This window comes from Protomyctophum bolini (genome assembly GCF_963924005.1).
Source record: "Protomyctophum bolini genome assembly, chromosome: 7".
NCBI classification, from domain to species: Eukaryota; Metazoa; Chordata; class Actinopteri; order Myctophiformes; family Myctophidae; genus Protomyctophum; species Protomyctophum bolini.
Genome location: NC_137868.1, coordinates 36,361,301 through 36,374,720, shown reverse-complemented (window position 1 = coordinate 36,374,720; position 13,420 = coordinate 36,361,301). Strand labels below are relative to the sequence as shown.

Here is a 13,420-nt window from a genome sequence, read left to right as displayed (position 1 = left end):
TGTGTGTTCTCAAGCTTACAGCTTCTTTGTCTGATGAGCGGAGGTCCACTTCCAGTGTGACGTCACTGCTGCTCCCATCAGGAAACGTCTGCTGAGACTGCAATCCACAATCAAAATACAAGCACCCCTATTGTTCACATTATGTAATAATATCTGGCTAGGTGGTCATTGTCGGGATATAATTCACAGACAGGGAGTTAAACCACCGAGGCAAGTGATTAAACTGAATAATCACCCGATAATGCAACCCTAGCCAGATATTATCCCGCTTATTACATCATGGCTACCTAACATAATGTGCTTGGTTACTGTCCACTAATGACCAGGGATATTTATCCCCCTGCAGGAAGAATGAATGAAGATATAACTTGATGGTTTGTTGTTCTTACCAGTTTCACCGTCCCAGACACCGAACCGTTGAACTCAGCCTTGGCAAACGCCCAGTGTCCATCTGCTGCATCGGTAGCTGCGATGTGCGAACACTGCATACTGCAAACATTTTACACTCAATAATGCAATAATGGAGAGATACAGGGGAAAGACATAGTATAGGGCAGGGGTCTTAAAAGTTTTTCAACATAGATTTCCTAGATAGCTTCATAGACTATCAGTGTTGTGTAAATTATAGTTGTTTATTTCAGACATTCAACCACTTAACCCTCAATATTTAGTAAACTTGACCTTTGGCTCTGCACTTTATGGTTTGCTCCTTTTCCCCTCTACGCCAAACCACTTTGCCGAAATACAAACTCACAACACTTCATATGAGCTTGTAGATCTATGTTTTACTATACGGTTCTGCTCAGAATAGGGATGCAAGTTTCAAGTGGTTCAAATGAAAGCCTTGCCGTATGAGTTTTGGTGATGTTCCATATTGGTCTGATTCAACTTTGCTTGCATTTGTTTACATACAAAAAGCTGTTTCAGCGAACGTACAATGCAAGTCAATGAGGAGCAAATTTATAATTATAAATGTTTTATTCACTGGAGCCATTATTTTTGATATATTGTCCACATTTGGAGTTACATCATGGCAAGGTATCTACACAACCCAAACCTCTACTAAAGTAATCTTAGACTTTAACCACTTCAGACCCTCTATACAACTGGACCCGAGTTGCTCTGTACATGGTGAGCTGTTTTTCCTTCACCAAAAATAGCAGATCTACAGTATGTCTACTTGTAGATATGCTATTTTTGGTGAAAGTTCCCCCTGGTTCAAGTGGTTAAACGCCAAATATAACAGTATTGTCAATCGAGCCTAATGGAAACGGATATTCTCTCAAGTTTTCCTTGTGAGATTTACATACTGTATAGGTTCTAAAATGTTCTAAACAGTTTGAGAACCACTGATCTAACCTGCTTCCATCGATGTGTTGAATCACCAGCAATCTCCCGACGACACTGTTAGGCCCAGTCAGCGGCAGGTTGCTGTCCATGAACAGAGCATGCATTTCATCCAGGTCCGTCATCCGCCCAAACTTCCCAGCGAGGTCTCCCATCTCATACTCATCTACAGTACCGGTCCCGGGGGCAGGAGGAGAGTCTGACGCGTCACTGTGAAATGGGTTGAAGAGAGCCTTGGTGTCTGGACAGGGTCGTTCAGGGCCACTCGCGATCGGCAGCGTGTGAATATAGTAAGTCCCTGCCGTGAAATTTAGGTGCGCCATGGACACGTTTATGACCGTAGGGCCCTGAGGGAAAGGCTTGGAGAAATGCATCTGTCCCTTGCCAGGCCCATGGCCCGACCATGTGCCTGTGCTTGCCTCAGGAAGACGGACCAGGGTGACATTGGCACAAGCTATCCTGTCCATGTCCGGTCCATGGTGAATGTTCACCGATCGGCCAATCATAGTGTCCGGTCCGGTCAAAAAGGAAGTGGTATCGGTGAAGAAGTGTTTTCCCTCCCCTCCGCTGATTCTGGCATCCAGGTTGATGGTGCCGTGTTTTTTGGCGAGGTCGCCGCCGTCGCAGCTCAGCGGGTTGGATGGGCCACAGTGCAGATCGTAGCTGCTGTCATTTGGGTCAATGTCGAAGGGGTTCCAGTGAGTACCTATGGTGACACAGTGTCCCTCATTGTCTCTCTCTGAGCTGATGGGAAATTTGTGAATATGCCACGGGTGGTTTTTGGTGGCACTCGCGTCTGGCCTGCCGTATTGCAGATCCACAAAGATGGACACGTCAGAGAAAGGGTTGTTCTTCAGCTGGATGAACTGAACGTCACCGACCACCGGGCTCTGGAACCTGGCCCTTGCTACTATTACCTCCCCAGGGTAATCAAGACCGGCACACGCAAACCTGGAACCATCGGGCTTGCGGATTACCACCGATCGGCCCACAATGCTGTTCCGCCCAAAAAGCGGGAGGTGGAAGTCTCTAAAGACAACGTCCATCTCATTTTTGCCGTTCAGTAACATGTGTTTACCACTGAGGTCGCCAATTTCATACATATCATGCGTCGATCCGGGCACCTTGGGGAATGTCGAAGACGTTATGTTTAATCCAAATGGATTCCAGGCAATGCCAAGGTGGTCGTTAACACATCGGTTTTGAGGCAGCAAACTCTTTGAAGGCATGGGGAACTTGTGGACATGGTATTGCGCTACTCTGCCCTGCAAGTTAGTCAAGTTGACGCTCAGCTCTGTCACGTCGAATGGTGAAGCCTGTCGGAAGTCTAAATAACCTTTGATCCCTCTCATATCAATCACTGCTCTCACCTCCTTTGTCTGTACTTCATAGATCTGAGCACACCTGTACCTTGATCCCGTTTGGTAGAGAAGGAAGACAGTGTTGGTATTGAAAGTAGCCAGGTCTAAACGGGATTTCAGATGTTGCAGAGGGGTTCCGACTTTCAGGACACCCAAATGGGTCAACGTCGAGGGGTTTAGGCTTCCAAGGAGCACGTCACAATTAGCAGCAGAGCTCACCGAGCCCAAGAGAGTGATGCTAGTCTGGGTGGCATCGACTTGACCAATGGTAGCCAGATCTGCCAGGACCCTGACATGGGTCGCACCTGTATTTAGCCTGATGTAAACATTACCAGCGATGGACTGGACGAATCTGGCCTGAAGCGTCATGAATGTGCGACCGCTACCTACAACCGCACAGGCTTTAGCACCATTACAGGTTTCCACGGTCAGTGAGAGGTCATCCAAGTTTGACCTCCACTTAAACAGGCTGGACACGTTGACAGTGGAAATTGATGCAGAATCAGTGGTGAAGGTGAAGATGCTCGATCCGACATTAGCTTCAGAACAAGGCTCATCAAAATGGCCATACATGACTGGAAATTCACTAAAGGACCAATTGAGAGAAGCACAGGTTCCAGCACCAGACACATTCACAGTGGCCATCTGGGAGGTGGAGTCCAACCTCACCTGCCCTATGACTCCACCCATGTTCAGATCAGCCTCAAACTGAGTGGCGGAGATGGAACCTGAAAAAATAAAAAATAAATCTATTTTTACTCACACACACACACACACACACACACACGGACAAATATAACACCACCTGCCAAACATGTTTCACCTGATGAGACACTACCGTAATTGTACCAATGAAGCGAAGTCAAACAAAAACCACTAATTAGTACTGTAGGTAGCAGTAGCCCAAATACATTAAATCCAACATATTTGTAATGTCACACATTACTGGTGGTTATTGATTAATTAATTGTAGGTTGCTTTAAGATAAAAGTAAGCAACAGTACATGAGTTTAACCCATTTTGAGCAGGAATCCCTTTGTGTTTTAAACATTATGTTGTAATTTAGCTATTGAAAAATAGCAGATCTACAAGCTCGTAGCACGCCACTAGGTCTGCTATTTTTTGAAAAATCGTGAAAATATTTATTTCAGATAACTAGAGGATTTAGAAGAATATTTTAAAATGTTGACGTCAGGCCTAAATGGGTTAAAAACAAAAAGCCATTCTGGGAACCCTTACCTTAAAAACAATGTCTTGTGAAAACAATTCAATTAATATAAAATAAAGCAAAACATCACTCACCAAGTAAAGCAGACACCAGGGCTAATGCTGAAAGGCACATACTGGCAGATGCTTAGAGAGAACAATTATTTTAAGAGGAGGGATGGACGTACATTAATTCAAGTTATTCAACTTGAACCCCTGCAGATGGAGGGAAATACAAAAACAATAAACAAAAAGGTGTGATAGAATAGTCAGTGAGAAAAGAATGCAGTGTGCTCTCCTTCATGGTATAAAAAGGGAGAAACCTGGCCTGAACACAAAAAGGCCAAATTAAATATCTTGTAAAAATAATCAAAGCTGATCTACAAGCATACATCAAACAATCATTTACAAATGTCAAATAAAATAATCCTTTAAGTTTCAAACTGCCATCAAACAAAAATAACCAAAAAACAAAACAGTTCAAACAATTCAAACATTTCAAACAATAAACTCAACAATTCTACAGCTCATCCAGCTCATCAGTTCAGTTCACCAGTGTACTTCAGAGGTCTAAAACCATCATCAGTATTAATATAAAGTTTGATAATGAAGCGTAAACTGTTTTAAGAAGAAGGGCTACAGACCTGCCACAGCCAGTGATGTGCACCTCACTGACTGAGACAAAAGTGCTGTGCTTTATATTAGGGTGTAGCGATGATTGCTGATTCCGAACTGGTGTGACTGAGTGAGTGAGTGAGTGATTGGTGTGATGAGCTGTGAACTGATGCAGATGGCACCGTGACCATACAAATACGAGATACAAATACAGATACAATCATAAACCTGGGTTACACAGAGTAGGTTCTTGCCTAGCCCCTCTCTGCACCCTCCGTAAAGCGTTTCTGAAATGTGGATGTCACTTTACGTAGGGTCCCTCTGCATTTCTTCCACGTGCTATGGTAGGCAGATGCGTCCCTACGTTCCTGCCTCTGATCTGGTCTGTCTCAGCTAGCCACTCTCGGTGCGGGAGGCGGTATAATGGGAAGTCAATAAGGAAGTCAAGGAAGTGAGGAAGAGAGAAGCCAAAACGGTCAAACAAATTAGAAATACTTAACGGCATCTGCGCCAAATGAAATTTCTCTCATGTTTCCATGTTTTATGCATCTTTTGAAACATCTCACCACCAAACATCTCACCACCACCACCACCAGGTCAAAAATACAGATTTGCTCAGACACATGGCATACATTCTCCATTCATTGTCAATGAGAATTTAATGTTTGTGGAGGACGAAAATAGCCGATTTGCTCAGACACAGTTGCTCCTGTCTATTATTATGACAGGCAGTTGCTGCTGTCAAAATATGACTCCCAGTCCCCAGTCAAAAACACTTTGTGTTTGAAATAGACACTCGTGCTTTCTAAGGTGATTTGGGGCCCTAAAGATTAATACAATATCAACAACTTAATACTGTCTAATGCACCATAAGGTGGATGCAAACCGCCGTAAAACAACACGAAGAAGAAGAATATTGTCCAATATACGGAGGGGGGTGAAATGATGACTCTGGTTTGGCGTAGAGGGGGAAAATATGACTCTCCAGTCAAAAAACACATTGTGTTTGAAATAGACACTTGTGCTTTCTAAGGTGTGATTAGAAAGCACACCTTTCTAATCACACCTTGACATTCATCTCTGCTGGCTGGCATGAGGGTTTTTTCCAATCCCCAAATTTAGCTGAAAACAGAAGTTTCCAAGAAGGAGGTATCAGGAGGTACAAGGTGTGTGTGTGTGTGTGTGTGTGTGTGTGTGTGTGTGTGTGTGTGTGTGTGTGTGTGTGTGTCCATTGTGTAAGATAATTATGTTTGCTCCAGGGAGGGGTGGGGGTGTTCAGCTATAGCCTGGCTAATAAGTCAGACCGAATCAATATCCCGCGACAGTGTTGTGTGATATTAGTCTGGCTTATTAGCCAGGCTAGTTCAGTTATGTTGCTGCTGGTGCCACTTGGCTGTGGAGGCCGATGCGTGAGCCGCACATCCGTCTGCAGGTGGGGCTGGGGAGGGTAGCAGTCCTCTGGTGTCACTGGGCACACACACGCACACACACACACACACACACACACACACACACACACACACACACACACACACACACACACACACACACACACACACACACACACACACACACACACACACGTTTCTAGGTCAAGGTTAGGTCAAGGTTAGATGAGAGATGAAGCAGGGGACCCCCCCACTTCATTTTGTATACAATTGTGTTGCATATACGTTTGTGGGGACTTTTTCATTCAGTGAGGAGGTGTAAATTCATTTTTTGGTTGGTTTGTTGACTTATCTTTTCTGTTGGATTTATGTCTTTTCAGAACCTAAACCACTTAAACCCTTTTCTTTGCCAAAAATAAATGATTGAGTTTTATTCCAATATTTTTTGAGGGGCGCTATAGCCCCTCCTATGTCCAGCTTTGAGGGTTTGTGTAAACACAAACGTTCAATGCCATTGACTTTGAATGGCCTTCTTTGAGTGTTTGTGTAAACACAAACATTGAAATCGAAGGTGAGGGCGCAAATTGTGATTGGCCAAAATTAGATGATGTATGATGATAAGAGCGACCCTCACTTCACACGGGTGTGATTGTGTTATTTGTATTACTGATGAATTGAGTACAATGGACCGCAATGGAAATGGTTATACTTTTAACCTAACCTTTGACCTTACTACATAATTTGATGATGATGTTACGCGCATACCATCAAAGGGATTTTGTATTGACCGTAGAGGACACAGTGGAGTAACTAAAACGTATTATCTGGCCAAAAAGTGCATTTTACAAGTGTGTCACTGGTGGGGTGATCAGAGTGCGTCCACTAGGGATAGTAGGCCTAAGGCCGACACAAAACCGTCTTTGTATTGGTGAGTAGAGAAATCGTTCTTTTTATTTTTGTCAACGGGCTGTGCAGTCTTCATGCAGCGGCAGGAAGTCGAGAGTAACATAGTAACATAGAGCTCCTTAAGGCTATGGACCAGAGCTAGCCCATCACATCTGAACAATAAGATAGAAATGTGCTTCTCTTCTAAGTGTACTTTTTGGCATCCATACTGTCACTTTACCATAGCAGTGCCATCCACATTATTTGTTGTGATGACGTCATGATGATGTCTCAACTTTCCCCCCAAGAGTTATAAAGTGACCCAATTGTGTAACAGAATTTCAAAATGTGTGTGGGTTTGTACATTAACCCTTTCCCAGTATGCTGGACGGTCAATTGAACGTGGACAGCATTATATCTCGGCTTCTGGAAGTGCGAGAATGTGGGGTGAAGCTAGTGGAGATGACCGAGGCAGAGGTGCGGGGGCTCTGCATCGCGTCCAGAGAGGTGTTCCTCAGCCAGCCCATCCTATTGGAACTAGAAGCTCCCCTGAAGATCTGTGGCGATGTCCACGGCCAGTACACTGACCTGCTGAGGCTGTTTGAGTTTGGCGGCTTCCCGCCAGCGACCAACTACCTCTTCCTGGGGGACTACGTGGACAGAGGCAAACAGTCCCTGGAGACCATCTGCCTGCTGCTGGCCTACAAGATCAAATACCCGGACAACTTCTTCCTGCTCCGGGGAAACCACGAGTGTGCCTCCATCAACCTTATCTACGGCTTCTACGACGAGTGCAAGCGCCGGTTCAACATCAAGATGTGGAAAACCTTCACCGACTGTTTCAACTGCCTCCCCGTCGCCGCCGTCGTCGACGAGAAGATCTTCTGCTGCCATGGAGGTCTGTCGCCCGACCTGCAGTCCATGGAACAGATCCGCAGGATCATGAGGCCAACGGATGTGCCCGACTCGGGCCTCCTGTGTGACCTGCTGTGGTCGGACCCGGACAGGGCCGTGAAGGGCTGGGGGGAGAACAACCGTGGCGTGTCTTTCACCTTCGGAGCCGACGTGGTCAGCAAGTTCCTAAGCCATCACGAGCTGGACCTCGTCTGCCGGGCGCACCAGGTCGTGGAGGATGGATACGAGTTCTTTGCCAAACGCCAGCTAGTCACCATTTTCTCTGCTCCTAACTACTGTGGCGAGTTCGACAATGCGGCCGCCATGATGATCGTCGACGAATCCCTCATGTGTTCTTTCCAGATCCTGAAGCCATCAGAGATAAAGACCAAGTACCAGTATGGGGGGGTCAACTATGGTCAGCCGGTCACCCCACCCCGTACCGCCCATGGTTCTCAATAACAGGTGAACATTCAGCTTCCTATTGTCCTTCACCCTCTTCCCGATCCGTCCTTTACTACAAACCTTACATTCACCCCTTAGGGATCTACAGGGCTTCACAGCCATCCCCACCAGTAATTCTCCTCTTGTAGGCCTACAGTATTATAGCGGAACAGGTCAGAGTTGGCTTTTTTTAGGTGACCCTAATCTAGTGGTTCTCAACTATCTACTAATGCTTGGTTCTTGTCCAAGTGAATTTATTACTGGTCTTGATCTCTTGAGAGAGAAAAGTTGTTATTGTCATTTTTGAGGGGTGCTAGCCCCTATAATCCTATGCACAGCTTTGTGTGTTTGTGTGTATGACTGTGCTCAGCTGATTGGCTGCGCACGGAATGTGATGTATGATGATGTATGATGATAAGAGTGCCCCTCACTTCACACAAGTGTGATTTTGTTACATTTGTTACATTGTCGTTCTGCAGGAAAGATGTCTAGACAAGGCAAGGGCAGTTTTATTTGTCAACAAGGAACACAGAACATTAAAGGACCACTTTATATGGACCACCATATTTAGCGGAATTATCAGCTCTTATCATACATCATCATGCATCATCTCATACTGGCCATTGGCCAATCAGAATGCCTGTTGCCTGTGCTGTTAGCTGATTTGCTCATTTACATATGACATAAATTTCCCCTTCAATGTTAATGTCTAATGTCTTGATATTTAATTTATGTCATATTCTAACGTAATTTCTCCGTTCATTGTCAATGGCAAATCTTTAGACGTGTGGGGACAAAAGCTGTTTATAGAAGGGGCTAGCGCCCCTTAAAAATCTAAATATATATATAAAAGAATAATTTAAAAAACTGCCCACAGTCCTCCTATGAGACACAAACAGAGTAGAAAAAAATCATGGTATTTATCATCATTTATCATTAGTGAGGACCAATTATATGAAAATTGAATTAACGACAACTTCTGCTTTCCGTTCATCTATGCTGGTGAGTAACATGATGATAACTGCATAAAATATAAAAGTAACTGCATACTGATGACAATGATAACATGATAACCCCTATTGTAATATACACATACTGTTTGGGTACATAGATGTTTCTCATATGCTGAATTAATCTCTGCCCTATTGTATACCCTATTTCTCTTGTCATATTTCGGCACGTATATTCTGGACAAGTGATCAGTGGTCAGGGGATCAGAAGATTCCCCCGGGAGTAAGCAGCAAGTACGGAGGGTATGTACATCTGCCTACAATAGCGCGTGGAATAAATGCACAGGGACCCTACGTAAAGTGACATCCAGATTTCAGAAAAGCTTTACGGAGGGTGCAGAGAGTGGCTAGGCAAGAACCTACTAACCCAGGTTTATGATTGTATCTGTATTTGTATCTCTGTGTTTGTATGGTCACGGTACCATCTGCATCAGTTCACAGCTCATCACACCGATCACTCACTCACTCAGTCACACCAGTTCGGAATCAGCAATCACCCTAGTATAAAGCACAGCACTTTTGTCTCAGACAGTGAGGTGCACATCACTGGCATGACTGGCTGTGGCAGGTCTGTAGCCCTTCTTCTTAACATTTTACTCGTCATTATCAAACTTTATATTAACACTGATACTGATGATGGTTTATTGGTTTTAGACCTCCAAATACTACACTGGTGAACTGAATTGCTGAGTTTATTGTTTGAAATGTTTGAATTGTTTGAACTGTTTTGTTTGATTTTGGTTATTTTCGTTTGATGGCAGTTTGAAACTTAAAGGAATATTTGATTTGACAGGAGAGCACACTGCATTATTTTCTCACCTATCACACCTTGTTTGTTGTTTTTTGTATTTCCCTCCATCTGCAGGGGTGATTTAGAAGTTGAAGAACTTGAATTCATGTACGTCCATATCCCTCTTTAAAAAATTGTTCTCTCTAAACATCTGCCAGTATGTGCCTTTCAGCATTGGCCCTGGTGTCTGCTTTACTTGGTGAGTGATGTTTTGCTTTATTTTATATTAATTGAATTGTTTTCACAAGACATTGTTAAGGTAAGGGTTCCCAGAATGGCTTTTTGTTTTTTAAATGTATTTACTGTTGCCTATTTTTATTTAAAAGCAACCTACAACAATTAATCAATAACCACCAGTAATGTGTGACATTACAAATATGTTGGATTTAATGTATTTTGGCTGGGACACAATTTTGGCTACTGCTACCTACAATACTAATTAGTGGTTTTTGTTTGACTTTGCTTCATTGGTACAATTATGGTAGTGTCTCATCAGGTGAAATATGTTTGGCAGGTGGTGTTATATTTGTCAAACTCTATTTGACATTGTGTGTGTAAGTAAAAATGGAAACTCATTTTGTCTTATTTCAGGTTGCATCTCCTGCACTCAGTTTGAGGCTGATCTGAACATGGGTGGAGTCATAGGGCAGGTGAGGTTGGACTCCACCTCCCAGATGGCCACTGTGAATGTGTCTGGTGCTGGAACCTGTGCTTCTCTCAATTGGTCCTTTAGTGAATTTCCAGTCATGTATGGCCATTTTGATGAGCCTTGTTCTGAAGCTAATGTCGGATCAAGCATCTTCACCTTCACCACTGATTCTGCATCAATTTCCACTGTCAACGTGTCCAGCCTGTTTAAGTGGAGGTCAAACTTGGATGACCTCTCACTGACCGTGGAAACCTGTAATGGTGCTAAAGCCTGTGCGGTTGTAGGTAGCGGTCGCACATTCATGACGCTTCAGGCCAGATTCGTCCAGTCCATCGCTGGTAATGTTTACATCAGGCTAAATACAGGTGCGACCCATGTCAGGGTCCTGGCAGATCTGGCTACCATTGGTCAAGTCGATGCCACCCAGACTAGCATCACTCTCTTGGGCTCGGTGAGCTCTGCTGCTAATTGTGACGTGCTCCTTGGAAGCCTAAACCCCTCAGCGTTGACCCATTTGGGTGTCCTGAAAGTCGGAACCCCTCTGCAACATCTGAAATCCCGTTTAGACCTGGCTACTTTCAATACCAACACTGTCTTCCTTCTCTACCAAACGGGATCAAGGTACAGGTGTGCTCAGATCTATGAAGTACAGACAAAGGAGGTGAGAGCAGTGATTGATATGAGAGGGATCAAAGGTTATTTAGACTTCCGACAGGCTTCACCATTCGACGTGACAGAGCTGAGCGTCAACTTGACTAACTTGCAGGGCAGAGTAGCGCAATACCATGTCCACAAGTTCCCCATGCCTTCAAAGAGTTTGCCGCCTCAAAACCGATGTGTTAACGACCACCTTGGCGATGCCTGGAATCCATTTGGATTAAACATAACGTCTTCGACATACCCCAAGGTGCCCGGATCGACGCATGATGGGTATGAAATTGGCGACCTCAGTGCTAAACACATGTTACTGAACGGCAAAAATGAGATGGACATTGTCTTTAGAGACTTCCACCTCCCGCTTTTTGGGAAGAACAGCATAGTGGGCCGATCGGTGGTAATCCGCAAGCCCGATGGTTCCAGGTTTGCGTGTGCCGGTGTCGATTACCCTGGGGAGGTAATGGTAGCAAGGGCCAGGTTCCAGAGCCTGGTGGTCGGTGACGTTCAGTTCATCCAGCTGAAGAACAACCCTTTTTCTGACGTGTCCATCTTTGTGGATCTGCATTACGGCAGGCCAGACGCGAGTGCCACTAAAAACCACCTAATGCATATTCACAAATTTCCCATCAGCTCAGCGAGAGACGATGATGAGGGACACTGTGTCACCATAGGTGATCACTGGAACCCCTTCGACATTGACCCAAAAGACAGCAGCTACGATCTGCACTGTGGTCCATCCAACCCGCTGAGCTGTTGGATGGGAGACCTCGCTAAAAAACACGGCACCATCAACCTGGATGCCAGAATCAGCGGAGGGGAGGGAAAACACTTCTTCACCGATACCACTTTCTTTTTCACTGGACCGGACTCTATGATTGGCCGAGCGGTGAATATTCACCATGGACCGGACTTTGACAGGATAGCTTGTGCCAATGTCACCCTGGTCCGTCTTCCTGAGGCAAGCACAGGCACATGGTCGGGCCATGGGCCTGGCAAGGGACAGATGCAGTTCTCCAAGCCATTCCCTCAGGGCCCTACGGTCATAAACGTCTCCATGGAGCACCTAAATTTCACGGCAGGGCCCTACTATATTCACACGCTGCCGATCGCAAGTGGCCCTGAACGACCCTGTCCAGACACCAAGGCTCTCTTCAACCCATTTCACAGTGACACGTCAGACTCTCCTCCTGCCCCCGGGACCGGTACTGTAGATGAGTATGAGATGGGAGACCTCGCTGGGAAGTTTGGGCGGATGACGGACCTGGATGAAATGCATGCTCTGTTCATGGACAGCAACCTGCCGCTGACTGGGCCTAACAGTGTCGTCGGGAGATTGCTGGTGATTCAACACATCGATGGAAGCAGGTTAGATCAGTGGTTCTCAAACTGTTTAGAACCTTTACAGTATGTCATATACAGTACGTAAATATGTAAGTCTCACAAGGAAAACTTGAGAGAATATCCGTTTCCATTAGGCTCGATTTTAAATACTGTTAGACTACAATTAGACATACTGTAGATCTGCTATTTTTGGCAAAGAGACTTGGTGAAGATGGAAAAAGAGCTCACCATGTACAGAGCAACTCGGGTCCAGTTGTATAGAGGGTCTGAAGTGGTTATGGTTAAAGTGTAAGACTACTTTAGTAGAGGTTTGGGTTGTGTAGATGCCTTGCCATGATGTAACTCAAATGTGGACAATATATACAAAATATTGGCTCCAGTGATTAAAAAATGAGCAGAACCGTAGTAAAACATGGATCTACAAGCTCATATGAAGTGTTGTGAGTTTGTAGATCGACCATTTCGTGTTTTGGCTTAGAGGGGAAAAGGAGCAAACTAAGTGCAGAGCCAAAGGTCAAGTTTACTAAATATTGAGGGTTTAAGTGGTTGAATGTCTGAAATAAACAACTATAATTTACACAACACTGTGTAGAAGCTATCTAGGAAATCTATGTTGAAAACTATGTCTTTCCCCTGTATCTCTCCATTATTGAGTGTAAAATGTTTGCAGTATGCAGTGTTCGCACATCACAGCTACCGATGCAGCAGATGGACACTGGGCATTTGCCAAGGCTGAGTTCAACGGTTCGGTGTCTGGGACGGTGAAACTGGTAAGAACAACAAACCATCAAGTTATATCTTCATTCATTCTTCCTGCAGGGGGACAGTCCCGG

General features: G+C 44.8%; 1 protein-coding gene across 1 annotated transcript; it reads left to right on the top strand.

Annotated features, from left to right (window-relative positions):
• Positions 1-7,183: 7,183 nt before the first annotated feature.
• LOC308318675 (serine/threonine-protein phosphatase PP1-beta catalytic subunit-like) lies at positions 7,184-8,158 on the top strand (the record flags this gene model as incomplete). Its single annotated transcript, XM_080768299.1, has 1 exon — positions 7,184-8,158. One exon carries the CDS (start codon positions 7,184-7,186, stop codon positions 8,156-8,158), a length of 975 nt encoding a protein of 324 aa, XP_080624425.1.
• Positions 8,159-13,420: the final 5,262 nt, after the last annotated feature.